This window comes from Pangasianodon hypophthalmus, chromosome 5 (assembly GCF_027358585.1).
Source record: "Pangasianodon hypophthalmus isolate fPanHyp1 chromosome 5, fPanHyp1.pri, whole genome shotgun sequence".
Classification (NCBI taxonomy): Eukaryota; Metazoa; Chordata; class Actinopteri; order Siluriformes; family Pangasiidae; genus Pangasianodon; species Pangasianodon hypophthalmus.
The window spans coordinates 21,439,730-21,455,129 of NC_069714.1; the positions used below are offsets into that span (position 1 = coordinate 21,439,730).

Here is a 15,400-nt window from a genome sequence, read left to right on the forward strand (position 1 = left end):
GCAAAAATGTGCAACAAGTTTTCAAACTACACACAACAATCAAGACGATCTATGCTGCACATAACGCAGAGAAAACTCAAAATGTGGATCATAGTGCTCTCTTCACAGAGCTGCACATAAATGTACCAGCATTATACCAGTTAAGTAGTAAACATTATTTGGACATCAGCCATTTTGCAGTGTTAGCCATGCTTTAGTGAACAAACTTATTTTCTGGATTGTTCACAATATTACATATTAGCCAAATTGCACTGCAAATCCAGTATATGATCTATTGAAGTACACACATGATTTGAAGGACCATAATGCATAATCTTTTCTTTCAGCTCAAAATTTACTTGTCAGGTTGGATACTGGAGCAGCCACTTCAGATGTAAATTTAAACTTAAAGACCTAAATTTAAAAAAAAAAAAAAAAAAAAAGGAAATGCTAAAAAAAATGCAGGTTAACTGGTGGCATCATTTTCTAAGGAGCCCCTAAGGGGTCATGGTGATGGAAAAAATATGAGATGGAAGGAAAATTTATATTTTAATGCTTTTGGATTTACTCGCAAAACTTTTGCGTTCCCCCGAGAAACACAAATATCTTTGCAAGAGAACGCAAAAGTTTTGTGAGCGAACTCAAATATCTTTGAGAGAACGCAAACGTTTTGTGAGCAAACGCAAACATCTTTGTGAGAGAACGCAAATGTTTTGTGAGCGAACTCAAGTATCTTTGAGAGAACGCAAACGTTTTGTGAGCGAACGCAAATATCTTTGTGAGAGAACGCAAAAGTTTTGTGAGCGAACTCAAATATCTTTGCGAGAGAACGCAATCGTTTTGTGAGCAAACGCAAACATCTTTGTGAGAGAACGCAAATGTTTTGTGAGCGAATGCAAATATCTTTGTGAGAGAACGCAAATGTTTTGTGAGCGAATGCAAATATCTTTGTGAGAGAACGCAATCGTTTTGTGAGCGAACTCAAATATCTTTGAGAGAGAACGCAAAACTTTTGTGAGCGAACGCAAAGTTTCTTGGGGGAATGCAAAAGCATTGAAATATAGACTTTCCTCCCATCTCATTTTTTTTTCCACCACCATGTCCTCTTAGGGGCTCCGTACATCTACACATCATGAACTATGACATAAAAAATGAGGTGATGAAAAAACAAACAAACACCTGAATTGATGGTTTATTTGTAACCCCCAAATTGTTCTTTTACTCTAAAAAAAAAAAAAAAAAAAAAAAAAAACAGGTGTAAAATACACACATAATGACTGAAATGTTTATTGGAAAATTGTCTCGTCAGAAAAAACTCCTGATTTTGTATGTACTGTATGTTTATGTGGAAACGTGCATTTTTGCGAACCTAAAAGCAGTTTTACAGAGTTTGGAAGGCGATGGACATCCGGGGTATAAACAAGCAGGCAAACCCCGCCCACAATCTAAAAGAGTGCGCTGTCCCTTTAAGACGACGTTTCAGCTGGGTAACGCGCATCTTGCGTGCGCGTGCAGGTTTCCCTATAATAAACGGACATTATTATTGTTATTATTATTAACGGCCCACGAAACGTCAATCGCGCATATTTTTGTGGACAAACGTGCGATTTCTCCATGCGATAGACATTTTAACTATTGAGACTACCGTTTCCGAGATATAAAAGAAACAAAATGGCTGAGTTGTCGATGGGCAAAGGGGTTTCCGCAGGAAAAATAGCCAGTAACGTGCAGAAAAAAATCACCAGAGCTCAAGAAAAGGTAAGGAACCCAATTACGTGTCTATCAGTAAAATGTCATTAGAGAATTCATTCTTCAGGCTGAATGATCGATGCTCGATAGTCGACTACCGTGTCCTAATTCTCCTGTTGTGATGACAGAATTGCGTTACAGCGTTCTCTAGGATCCCATTATTAACGCCAGCCTGTTTAAACGCGATGCAGTACGATCAGAAAAGACTCTGTTTGCTATTTCAGATGACTGAGTGATAAAACGGAGGAAGCTCTGTGTGCCAAGGGCGCAGGCCTATAATATAGCACATAAGATCCCTGAGTCGAGACTTCCCCTTTAACTGATACTGCAGTGGGCTCTGTTTAGCATCCTGCAGGCCAGCTGTCTCTCAGTCTGGCATTCTGTCTCTTTTCCCCCATAAATATTGATACCGCTATGACAGAGCATCCCATCAGTCAGACATTAAGGGAGATCTTTGGAAATGACAATCTGCTTTCCTTGGGAAACTGCAGTTTTTGGCATCATTTGGAGGGGTACCATAAAGGGGGCATGTGGGGGTGGATTCAAGGACCCTGAGTAGACAAGAGGGCCACTGGGACCCTAGGAAACAAAATCATTGATTCAATGCATTATCCTATCACAGGGCCCGAAATTTGTTCTGACAGCCCTGGTCATTTGTACCTGCATGATTCATGTAGGCAGTGTTCATTGCATTTACAGTGTATAGCCATGGACACGTGTCCTACACTTGTCCTCAGGATCTAATAAGCAAGCAGCGGCATGGTGGTGCACCTGGTAGCGTTGCCGTCTCACAGCTCCAGGGACCTTGGTTCACTCCTGAGCTCGGGATACTGTCCATATGGAGTTTAGGTGGCTCAGTGGTTAAAGTCTATAGGTTACTGATCAGAAGCCCCAGCACATCCAAACTGCTGCTGCTGGGCCCCGGAGCAAGGCCCTTAACCCCTGTTTGCTCCAGGGGAGTTGTTTAATGGCTGACCGGGCTCTGACCCCAGCTTCCTAATGAATGAATGAAAGTCTTTATTGTCATTGTATATCTCCGTATACAACGAAATTAGGAGCACTGCTTCTGAGCACTGGTGTTATAAAAACAAACATATAACATTAGACAATAAATAGACTATAAAGTGAGTATACCGTATAGTATAAAAGTATGTATGTATGTACAGCAAGTATACAGTATAAAGTATATAAAGCAAGTCACTAAATCATAATATTGCACATTGAACATTCAGAACATTCTGAAAGGTGACCAGAGATAGTACTGCACATTACCCTCTACACTGGTATAAACAGTTTAGTGTAGACACACAGAAGTACAGATTGAAATGGAATAAGTGACTGTAGTTGGGTAAGTGACCAGAGATAGTAATTGCACATTTACATTCTACATTTAGTGCACTGAGAGTTTAGAGTTCTGCTAAATAAAGTGACCAGTATTGCACATTGACATTTTACATATGATATAAACAGCAAGTGTAGACAAAAGTAGAGATTGTTGAAATAAGTCACTGTAGTTGGACACAGTGATCAGAAGTAGCTTTGTACATTGACAGTTTATGTTTAGTGCATTTGTGAGTTTATAGTTCTGATAGCATTTGGGGAAAAAACTGTCCTGAAAGCGAATAGTCCTTGTTCTTAAGGATCTGTACCGCCTGCCTGGGGTAAGCCGGGGTATATGAAGAAAGGATTTCACTGTAATGTATATGCAAAAAATAAAGGCATATTTTTCTTCTTTCCTCCCATGTCCCAAAAAAAAATCCAGATCCCATTGTGATAAAGCAGATACGGAAGATGAATGAATAAAGGAATGTAACAAACAGATCAACAATAAGTCTCTCCTGTAAACAGTGGCACAAGGACTGACGTTTAGATTTCGTTTCTGTCCTTAAAGCGATGTAGTCAATTTAGTGCATTTTAAATGGCGCATGCTTATGTTACAGCATGCAATATCCTTAACAGAATCATTACAAAATGTTTGTTCTGTCTAAAACTTAGACCAGGTTTTGTCACTTAGTTTAAAGTACAGGATGCAGTATATTGGTGTTGAGCTTTCTCTACTCAAACGATGATGGACTTTCCTTTCGCCCAGGATCAGTGACAGTTCCACACATTAACGTAACTAAGAGATCTGTTCATATAATGCACTGAGATTGTTTTTTGTGCCTTTCATATTGAATGTTGCCTGTAAGCAATGAAACATTGTTATTTTTCAGGTTCTGCAGAAGCTTGGCAAGGCAGATGAGACCAAAGACATTGCATTTGAAGAAGGAGTGATTAACTTTAACAAACAGCTAGTGAGAACTCACAACAACTCGTTACACAATATAATTTCTTTTCACCTTGTAATATATAGTATTTCAGCATTGCGCTTTGTCCTCCTTCTTTTGCCTCTATCTGCATTTCACATTCATTTCTACATGATTTCTTCTTGTAGGCTGAGGGCACCAAACTGCAGAAAAACCTGCAGGCCTATTTGGCTGCTGTGAAAGGTACTTTCATTACATTCAGGTCTGCTGTTTTGTATTGTGGGTTATTATTCATTGTGTGTGTCTATTTCCATTGCCGTTTCTTTTTTCTTTGTTATTCAACAGCGATGCACGAGTCCTCCAAACGTCTGCACGAGTGCCTAGCTGATATGTACGAACCGGAGTGGTATGGCAAAGATGAAATCGACTCTGTTGTAGAGGTTACTGCTTTATCTCCTTGTTTTTTTTTAAAATTATCGTTACTGTGAATGATTGTGTGGAGAAGACTGTGTAGGCCACAATACATTTTTTTGCTCACATGGAGCAGATATTCATGCTGTTTTCTGATTCACTTAAAGTCTAGGTTTTTTGGCTGTTGTATGTGTTTGTTTATGATTGGAATGTACTAGAAGAATACAGTTCTTGCTATATTTATGCTTTATGCTTTAGGTTTTAAGGTGGTAATGACTAAAATAATTCGATTTAAAAGTAGTTTCCTGATTCCATACAAAGAGTTTTGAGGGCTTTGAGCTTCATATTTTCTTGCTTGCATGTTACATTTAAACAGTTTAGTAGGGTGCAATAAGGCTAAAGGTCCTCTTGGGTAAAATCAATAGAAATCAATGCATACCATCTGTCTGGTGCAGAAATCTCATCTCTACAAACCGAACTAACTGTCTGGAGTTTGTGTGTTACATTTGTCTTTTGAACCTTTTTCTCGACCTTAGTCATTTTAGATATACGTACACTTACCTTAAGTTGGCTTTGTGGTACTTTGTTACTGAACGTACATTATGTAGACTTGGTGGTTAGAGTATAAATTGCATATAAGTATAATATAGCAATACGTTACCTATAGCACAGTTTGAACTTTGCTTTGTGTATTTGCAGGATTCAGACCTCCTGTGGACAGACTTTCACCAAAAACTAGTGGATCATGCTTTAATCTCCATGGACACTTATTTGGGCCAATTTCCGGATATTAAGGTAGTGAAACTGACGCTGTAACTGATAGCAGGCATTCAGGCATTTGCTTTAGTTTTCTTGCATAAACACATACCTGAATGAGCTTGTGTACTATAACTCTGTTTTAAGGCCCGAATAGCAAAGCGTGACAGAAAGCTGGTGGACTACGACAGCGCCCGCCACACCTACGCTGCAGTAAACAAGGGCAAGAAGAAGGAGGGAGGGATTAAAATTTCCAAAGTAAGTGTGGCTGGACATACTTTTTGACATTCATAAGAACAGAGTAATTGTTCCATTGACCATATCCAAAGGTGGCTTGAACAAATTCACTGTGTGGATGTGTTCACTGCAAGAATCAGCACTCATTTTTACATTTCTTTTTGTCTTGTTTTAATAAGCCTGCGTCTTTGCTGGAGAGGGCCACTCCGGGATGGGCACAAGGAATTCTATCTGCTCATAATGTCGCTCAGACCAACCTGACCAGGTGTCAGGTAATTACACAGATTAATTACACTTAGCTGTATTAGTTGATCAGTTGCATGGTGGTGTACTTACAAAGGCTTTTGAAACTCAATCATAAAATCTTGAAAACATCCTTGACATATCCAAGGATGGAAAGCCATGGAAAATGGACAATGTCCTGAAAAAAAATTAGTGAGCTCTTGTAAAAGTGTTACATTGAACTATTAAGTCATCCTACATTTAAAGAAATGATCAATGAGGCAGTGATGACCTATGCCCACTGAGTGTCCATTCATCAATCTGCATGTCGTAGTTTAGAATGCTCTAGCATCATGTGTGAAGAGATGAGCATTATACTGAAGCATGCAATAGAGCAAGGTTACATGAAAATACATTAACATCTTTAATGTATTTTTAGACAAGTCTCCGATTTGGAGATGTATGTCACAATTTTTAATACAAATATACTGTATGTCATTGAGGAAAAAGTCACCACCTGAAAATATGTATGTTTGTGTCACTCATTTTGGTCATCTTTCCTCAACATGGTACTTTGTTCAGTTGTTTAATATTGTTAGCAGTTTTGTTTTTCTGCATTGACCAACTGAACAAAGTAATATACCAAATAACATACCAGTATATAAAACATATATTAACGTTATTGCATAATTAGATTATTCAAGCACTGCTTTTATATGTGATTATATTATTATAACATATAAATCATACTGACATTTTAAATCATACTGACATAACTATATGATTGTAAAGTTGGCAGGTGGTTAAACACCCTTTGTTTCTTTAATGATGATCATCTTTCTCCTCATATTTATTTTAACCCATGTATTTGTGGTATAGGCGGAAGAAGAGTTAGAGAGGGCACAAAAGGTATTTGAAGATATCAACATAGATCTTCAGGAGGAGCTGCCATCACTTTGGAACAGGTAAGTGCTTAATTACTGCCTACTGTTTTTTTTTTGTTGTTGTTGTTTTTATTTTTGTTTACTTCTGTATAGTGGTATTATATGCACCCAGTCAGGAATACAATAAAAGAGGCATGTTGTTGTAGGGAAATAATCAAACAATGTGGTGGTGTGAGAAAATTATATATATTAATTATATTATATATTTTAAATTATAAATAATATTATATTATATATGTTATTATAGAGAAAATGTGACTAGAGATGTTAAATACAGTGAAATATCAAATATATGGACTACTTTTTCAGATACATCACATCCTTAATGCAAAAAAGTCTCATCCATAAAGGCAGTTTTTTTAATCATATATTCCCAAAACAAGAAATATTTTCAAATCTATAATTCGTGTTCATTCAAGTCTCATTTATATTATACATATGATGTTTCTGCAGTGGTCTTCAAAATTCAGAGTTTGTAGAAAATGTGTAGTCTCCCACAAGAGTTTTTCCATTTAATGTCACAATCACACCACTGATAATGTAAGTTATAATTGAAATATGTTAATCAAGACATGAGTTTTTAAGATTTGTCTTCATTGTCAAAACATATACAGATTGACTCACTGATCCTAAGCTTGTCTCTGCTGTGAAATATTTTGCTAGCCAGTGTGAGTGTAAATGTCACACCCATAACGCTGGAATCACCCTGATATTATTGGGAGAGAATAAAAACAAAATCTCTATGATTATCATTTCCCTCTTAAAATTAGCTTCTTATTACTACCTAGCATCAGTGATGGCTGTTTGTTTGGCCAGCTGAGCCCATGTTTGTTATTCCAGCCTCTGAAAACTGACAGTATAATAGCTTGGAGCATGAATCTCACCATTGTGCCAACATCCCTTTCACCAGCTGTCATTCCAGTATAAACTCAGCTAGCTGTCACTATATTTTAGCTGTTTGTTGAGGGGGGGTGGCTGCCATCTGAGTGCCTCTAAACAAAACCTCAAGTGGATTTAAATCCATAACCAGCACTGGTAATAAGTTAGCAAAAACAAAAGATCTTTCCTGAGTTCATTTAGGGCTCAAGGTATCCAATGTGTTTTTGTGGGAACTGCAATGTTCATTATTCCAGTGTTGCTTGTTCTGTGATTTTTGGGTATGATTTACAATAAGGATTTGGCCAAAAGTTATATCTACTATATGACCTAAAGTTTGTGAACACCTGACCATCACACCTATACATGATTTTTGACCATCCCATTCCAGATTTAGTCCCCTTTTGCTGTTATAATAACCTCCAATCTTCTGGGAAGATTTTCCACTAGATATTAGAGCGTGGCTTTGGGGATTTGTGCTTATTCAGCCACAAGAGCATTAGTGATGTCAGGCACTGATGTTATGCAAGAATCCCTGGGGCATTTCAGTTCATCCTAAAGGTGTTCAGTGGGATTGAGGTCAGGGCTCTGTACAGACCACTCGAATTCGTTGACATCGAACTTGGCAAACCATGTCTTCATGGACCTCGCTTTGTGAGCAGGGCCATTGTCATGCTGGGACAGGTTTGAGGCCTTTAGTTCCAGTGATGGGAAATGGTAATGCTACAGCATACAAAGACATCCTATACAATTGTTTGCTTCCAACTTTGTGGCAAAAGTGAGGGGAAGGCCTATATATAGGGGTGTGAAGGGCAGGCGTCAACAAATTTTGGCAGTATAGTGTATATTGCAAATTTCCGGTGCTGTAATATTTTTGTTGGACAACATGTTTTGACATTTTACTGCATATTAAAGGCTGAAGAAGAGTTTTTTTTTTCTCTCCTCTAGTCGTGTTGGCTTCTATGTGAACACCTTCCAGAGCGTGGCTGGTCTGGAGGAGAAGTTTCACAGAGAAATTGGAAAGGTAATGTCCATGCCAAGTCAAGATGCATGTTCTACTATGTAAAAGTAGCTTATTACTTTGTGTGGACTTATGTTGATTTTGTTTCTCGCAGCTGAGCCAAAATATGCATGATACGGTGGTGAAACTGGAGAACCAAGAAATGTCCAGGTCAGTCATGTATTTATTAATTGTTTATAATGGTCAAAATATGGTCCAGATTAACTGAACTAAGTGAACAAATCAATGAACGCCACCACCACTCTCACAGAAAAACAGGTAGCCGAGTGGAGAAGACCTCAACAATCCAAAGGAGGTAACAGTGGCAGCCCAGCAGTGTGTGTCTGTGTGCATTCCAGGATGTATAACTGTGTGTCAGTGTGCAATGTATGTATGTACAGTATGTGTGTGTTTTTCTTTATTTTGTGTGCTGCTTTTTGCTGCCCACTTGTGTGAGATGAAAACGTGTTAGCTTCTATAACCTCACAGTGTTCGTTTGAACAGATGTGTTTGACTCTGTCAGCCTGCTCCAAGCATGTGAGGAATGGTTTTAAGAAAGAAGCGAGTGCATATCAGGCTCTTTGCATGGATAATATATATACAGTTTGGTATCCAGATTAAGCACAGAACTGCCTTCAGAGGATAAGGCTTGCAGTGCAGACCAGTGAGGCTTGGACTGGCCTGTAACAAGCATGAGTGTGTGAAGTACCACATGGTCAGTGGCATCATATGGTTAAATTTAATATATCTGTCCTTCATCTTCCAGTGACGGAAATGAAGATGCTAATCACACTCTGAGTCCAGCAGTACCAGCTATCCCTAAATCTCCATCTAAGGTACACGTAATGTTTCACTGTTACAACAGAGACATTCAATGACACCTCTGTTGTTTATAATATTTGCAGCAGTCACACTTTCTCAGTTGCAGATTTTCTTCTATGCCTTTGTTCAAATGGACTTAGAATAGAGTGCAAATGTTTGCATACTCTTAGAGAATAATGAACATGACAAAGGACATTTGTTTATAGCAACAAGCCATTTAGTGTGAAAGGTTTCACAGATATTCCTTCATTATCACAAGTAAAAAAGAATAGTTAAAAATGTAAGTTATGAAATGAATAGTAAAAATATCAGTTATCAAAAGTTTACAGCTCCCTTACTAAATGTGATATTAATATTCTCTAAAGCCTACTCTTTGCCTTTATAACAGCCTCTAATATATTTTCTATACTCAGGACAGCTTTTGAAACCATTCTCTTTTAATATTAGTCACCTGTAACACACACCCTTGCACACTCTTCCTAAAGTATATGTTTTAAAACTCTGCCTTTATCAAATCCCGCCTGGAGACTGACAGGGTTGTTCTTGTTCTTTTTCCAATACGAATTTTGTAGAGTAATTGTAAAATACATAGTATAATTTCCTTATGCTCATTTAAAAACATGAGGGATGTAGACTTGTGCAGTATATTAGCCCTTTTGTGGTTAATTGCTTTGTAATAGCACAACACCATTTTTTCCCCCATATGCTGCTAAAGTTCGTGTGTTTATTTGTGTGTAACCAGCTCAAACCTGCTGTTCCTCCACCACCTAAAGTCACTCCATCTAAGGATCTGAAGCAGGAGAACATTATTAATCTGTTTGATGAGGCTTCTGCTGTTGGCATTAGTGTTACATCGCCTACACAAGTCAGTATTATATTATATGCTCATGCCAGAATCTCCTAGAACATTTGAGACCATGAAGGTAATGAGACAGTCTATATGTTTTCTCCTCAGTTTGATGCTCCAGCTACTAGTAATCTTTTAGACATGGACCTGGATGCTCTGCAGGCAGCTACCACACCGGTAGCCACCGCTTCAGCACCACAGGTCTGCCTCACTGTGTGACGCAAAAAAGATTTCACAATACAAAACCGTTTTTGGTAAACATTTTGAAAATTGACATTTCATTAAAACAATTCAGCATAATTTTTTGCTTTTCTTCTTTTTTTCTCTTTTCCATGGTGTACTGAAGAACTGGGATTCATGGGAGGTGAGTGCACTGACTTTCAGTCTTCTTTATCCATATCCGAGGGTTGCCCTTTCCCTTTTTCTTTCAAATAACACACACTTATACATTTTATACTGTATATGTGTAAATATCTCTGTTGTTCTGTTTGTCTGTCTTCAGTATCTAATCTTCAAGTCTCTTCAATATTTCTCCACAAAAGAGCACTATACTATCGACCGAGACCAATTCTTTGTTTATAAATCTGCAGTTATAGCAATGCTCACATCTTTCCTTCTTCACTGCTCCCTGTGAATGATCCCTGGCCATGGTTCCACCTGGCTGCCATATGCCCCCTATCCACTGCCCTGTACCACCTTCCCTCACCCTCGCCCCCCCTGCAGCAACCTGAAAGCCACACTGAAGCAGCCCAGTCATGGGATGATGATGGTAGTCAGCCTGTGCATACTGCCCAGCCTGTATATCCTACCTGGGATGATGATGGCAGCCAACCAGTACATGCTCCAGCTGCAGAGCCTACTTGGGATGATGATGGGTCCCAGCCTGTGAAGGCTGAGGGTTGGCACAGTGATGGGGCTCAGGTATTGTTCTAGATGAGGCTGTGCCCATGCCTTCACTGGCTGATGAAGAGCCAGACTGAAGGCATGCTGCTGCGGGCACCACCAGTTAGGCATGACGTCACTTGGCATGGCAACTGGGGGCATGGTGGTAGTAGCAGTAGCAGTCGTAGTGTTAGTGTTAGTAGGTTGAACTGGGTACTATTTGTTTGAGTACAGAGATTTACTTTGCTGTTGTTTTGGTGTTCTGTCTGTGTTCTGTCTGTCCTTCTCTTTGTGTCTGTCTCTCCGTCCATTTGTCTTCTTTTCTTTTGCTCTCTGTGTTTTGTAGGCAGTAGAAAGTGCAGCTACCACAGAGCAGCCAGCATCAGTGAGTGTCCACAAACACAAGCCATATTTTCTGGAATAAATGACACCATGTGGTCACTTAGAAAAATTTGAATTTTGCTAATTTTTACCTAAATATATTATGCAGTAGGTGTATGATAACTTAGCATTTGGGAATGTTTTCCACCTAATTTACTTGCTTCAACAATTATTCTGCTTGTTAAGCAAAAATGCAGATTATAAGATTATATCTATCATTCTTATACCTATCTTCAATCCTGTAGAACCGTGTAGTAATAAGGTCACAAGCTGGCAGGGAAAATATGAACAGTTTGCACTCAATCCTACATTCTCCTAGATGTGCTAACAACACCAGCACTTTTCAGAGAACATGCAAATAAAGGATATGTCCTATATACTGTGTCTATTTCTGGACTCATACTATATGTCTGTATTAAATTAAAACTACCTTATGAATAAACCCGGTGTGAGGTTCACTGTTGTTAGCTTGGCAGAAACATAACTTAGCTTGGCAAACCCTTAACAGCATTAAACATTGCTACATAATGACTAGACCTGACTGAGGGATTAAGAATAGACTACAACTAACGGTAGAATTGTATGTTCATGGGGAATGAAAAAGTCTTTTAAATATTACTCTGTACTTTGATTAGACTGTACATTGTGTATATACTGTACAACAAAAACAATTGTGCAGTCAGTAGATTTGACTATTTTATTATAGTAATCTTACAGTCTTATAGTAATCTTACAATCTCACAGCCCATGCAAAACACTTAAACTGTACACTCAATAAAGTGCAGCCATATTATTTTATATATACAACTGTTCTGTTTATGTTCTAATATATATTACCCAATTAGATAGTGAGCACTAATAGTTAGTTCCTAATGTAAATCCAAGTTACATTAGTCTTTTTAAATCTTTTAGTGTTTTAGTCTTTTACATTTCCTGTCTTTTAAAGCAAATCTACATGTCTTGTAGTATTTGAAGGTTGAAACTATCCTCTAGGCTTTTTTGTACCTTTAGTCTGTATATATTACATTGTAATGTGAGTGTAGTTTACTTTTAAAATGATTAGAGGTACATACTATTAAGATAAAAGATCTAATTTAAAGGTAATATTTGAAAGATACACACTAATGGTAAAAAAAAAGTACCATTGAAGGTACCACCCCAGTGACAAGGAAAGGTATGCTATAATACTCATTTTTTTCCGAGAGTATGCGGTGTGCTACCAGTAGGAGTCATGTTAGAGGCAGTACAAACATTTTGTAAAATAAAAATGCATGATACTTTTTAGGGGAAGCAGAATCCTGTTTTTTTAATACTTATACGTTTGCTGTGTATCTCTAGACAGCAGAAACGACTAACCAGAGCACAGAGGTAGAAATGCCACCAAGCTTCCTGTACAAAGTAAGTCTCAATTGCTGATCTTACACTTACGGCATTTGGCAGACAACTTTATAAATAACTTTAGTTATTTATCTAACTTTTTATACAACTGAGGGTTAAGGGCCTTGCTCAAGGGCCCAGCAGTGGTGCTGGGGATTGAACTCATGACCTTCCGATTAGTAGTCCAACGTCTTAACCGCTGAGCTACCACTGCCGTCTTACAAACCTGAAAAAAAAAATTCCTTCCATTTATTCACTTCAGGTCCAAGCAATGCATGATTATGCTGCCAATGACTCAGATGAGCTGGAGATGAAGGCAGGAGATGTGGTGCTTGTGGTGACGTATGATAACCCAGAGGAACAGGTCAGCACTCCTCCTATTTTTATATGCATTTTATGCATAATAGATGCAATGGCGTGTATTTTTCTAAGCGTCTCTTGAATAACTACATCATTCCACACTTCAACATGCCTCGTGTCTAACAGATTAGATCTGAACATTTTAAAGCTGAATGTTTTTTTTTGTGTGTTATTGCAGGATGATGGTTGGTTGATGGGAATAAAAGAGGCTGACTGGGTTCAGAAGAAGAATAACAGCAAAAAAGGAGTGTTTCCCGAGAACTTCACACGGAAGATGTGAAAGCCTGGATATGACTTTTGCCATTCAGTCTTCTTTTCGTGATTCCTTTTTTTTTTGGTCTTCACACTTCTGGATGCTCGTTGAGAAGAGAGGTATGCAAATTATCACTGCAGCAGCACAGGCAGCCCACTTCGCCACATGGGACTCATATATACAGAGAGGTTGTCAGACCTTGTCGACATATTGAGTTTTTGGTCTGTAACTAACTAACTAACTGAAGGCTCTCTTAAATGTGTTGTGATATTGTATACAGCTATAAGACATACGTTATATGTCCCAGTCAGAATTTACACATATCCATTTAACCTAAGTCTTTTCTTGTCTGATAAGTCAGTATACAACAGCTAGATGAATATAGGAAGCCAATAAATAAAAAAGTAATTTAGCTATTTTAATAATACTGATGAGAAAGTCTGCATGATATCTTGAACAGATATAATCACATCACAGCTGAGAATTTCAGGACTTTCATTATCATTTCAGCATTAATTTTAGTAGAGATTCTAAAGCTAGAAGAACAGTTAACTAGCAGACCTCAAAGTACTCAAATTTACTGTCACACTGTAAAAAGCTCTAAATATATGCAGCTAATCAGTGACATATGCTGCTAATTTAGACAATAAGGAACTGAGATTCTGCATAAACACTGTGCCCTGTCTGGCCCTCAGATTTCCTAAGGCAATGTAAGCATGTTTCTTTGCCTCATTTCTTCATTTCTTTATCAACTTGTTTAAAAAAAAAAACATTATTTTATAGTAGTACACTAGAAGCCAGTGACCCCTTTCCTCCAGAAATGTCATTATGCAATAACGTCTTAACTAATCTTACTTCTTCTGCCACAACTTTCTCTGAGATATCCACATTTGTTGTGATTGAAGGATTTCAGTTTCTGCTGTGATTTGTATTAATTATCCTGTGGTGCACTGTTCAACCAGAAATATGCATTATATTTATTCATCCCTCTTTCTCTGCATTTATAGTTTTATTTTTGTACAATGAGAGTAAAATGACAGTAAAAAGAGATCCTGGTGAGTGCGCAAAGTGCCATGGACTGGACTCTTGGCTGGATTTCTTAGTAATCCACAGGCCTCTCTGTTACGTTGTGTTTTAGTTCTTTATGGATGCTCATGATGTGTGTATTAGTTCACTTGGAACCGTAACTTCCCTTGTGTATTTCATGTATATCTGACATGAACTTTAACCTTGTCACAATTTGCACAGAGGAAGAGATAAACCAGTGCAGCCTGATTTACTCTACATTTGCTGTGTTCTAAGAGAAAGTGTTGTTTTTCTTGTTTTTTATTGATCTTCCTTCATTAAGACACTTCTAATGACCAAGCATGAAAGTGCGTCATCCAATCAAGGGTTTGTGTGTAATCTTGGATTTTTTTTTTTTTTTTTTTTGGTGGTGTTCTTATGCTTCAGTAAAAAATAAATTACATCACACTGAAGGAGGATAAGCAAATTACTGAAGCCCTTGATGGAGTTCTAGTTGATAGGATTTGAATAGATTTCTTTAGAGAAAACGCTTACGGGGTAGAAAACACACTTACCCCTCATGTATTTCATTATAAGAGTGTATTTGCTTCTATTCTTGTGCCAGTGCATTTGTAAATGTGTAAATGGTGACATTTTGTTGTGCTTCACTGATGAAGACACATACTATTCTGCAGTACACATATCTACAATATACATGTGACCATTGTGTGAATGAGATCTAAGCATGCTTAACTCCATGTGCAGTGTGTAGACGTATTTATGTTCTCTTGCTGAGGTGGGTTTCTTGTCCAGATCCAACTTCTGCCTCTAAGCCATGAATATTCTTCTTCTAAATCTGTGTAGCTTACTGTCAAGTCAGCTCTAATAAATGTTGATTTAATCCTACTACCACATGCTCCTCTTTTTTTTTACTGTTCTTCACAGGATATGGCTTAATGTTATACTGGATGATATGAAAATAGTAGCAGTGATGTCATTTTACAGTCTTTAAAGTCAGTGCTTCCACCACTCACTCATATTGCAGAAGCTGCA

The 15,400-nt window shown here is 37.9% G+C and overlaps 1 protein-coding gene across 3 annotated transcripts; it reads left to right on the top strand.

Annotated features, from left to right (window-relative positions):
• The first annotated feature begins 1,443 nt into the window (after positions 1–1,443).
• Positions 1,444–15,253, top strand: LOC113526261 (myc box-dependent-interacting protein 1). Of its 3 annotated transcripts, XM_026913147.3 has the most exons (20): positions 1,444–1,737; positions 3,942–4,022; positions 4,163–4,217; positions 4,320–4,414; positions 5,085–5,180; positions 5,289–5,399; positions 5,558–5,650; positions 6,480–6,565; positions 8,369–8,444; positions 8,536–8,591; positions 8,692–8,736; positions 9,187–9,256; positions 9,985–10,107; positions 10,198–10,290; positions 10,436–10,453; positions 10,813–11,010; positions 11,318–11,356; positions 12,691–12,750; positions 12,992–13,093; positions 13,268–15,253. In XM_026913147.3, exons 1-20 carry the CDS (start codon positions 1,651–1,653, stop codon positions 13,367–13,369), a joined length of 1,686 nt encoding a protein of 561 aa, XP_026768948.3. In that variant the 5' UTR covers positions 1,444–1,650; the 3' UTR covers positions 13,370–15,253. The 3 variants fall into 3 exon arrangements, with proteins under 3 accessions (XP_026768948.3, XP_026768950.3, XP_026768949.3); XM_026913149.3 differs by lacking the exon at positions 10,813–11,010; XM_026913148.3 differs by lacking the exon at positions 8,692–8,736.
• Positions 15,254–15,400: the final 147 nt, after the last annotated feature.

Coding starts and splice junctions, on each gene's coding strand:
- LOC113526261 (XM_026913147.3), top strand. CDS start 1,651: ATGGCTGAGTTGTCGATGGGCAAAGGGGTTTCCGCAGGAAAAATAGCC. Junction 5,400..5,557: donor GAGGGATTAAAATTTCCAAA/GTAAGTGTGGCT, acceptor TGTTTTAATAAG/CCTGCGTCTTTGCTGGAGAG. Junction 8,445..8,535: donor TTCACAGAGAAATTGGAAAG/GTAATGTCCATG, acceptor TGTTTCTCGCAG/CTGAGCCAAAATATGCATGA.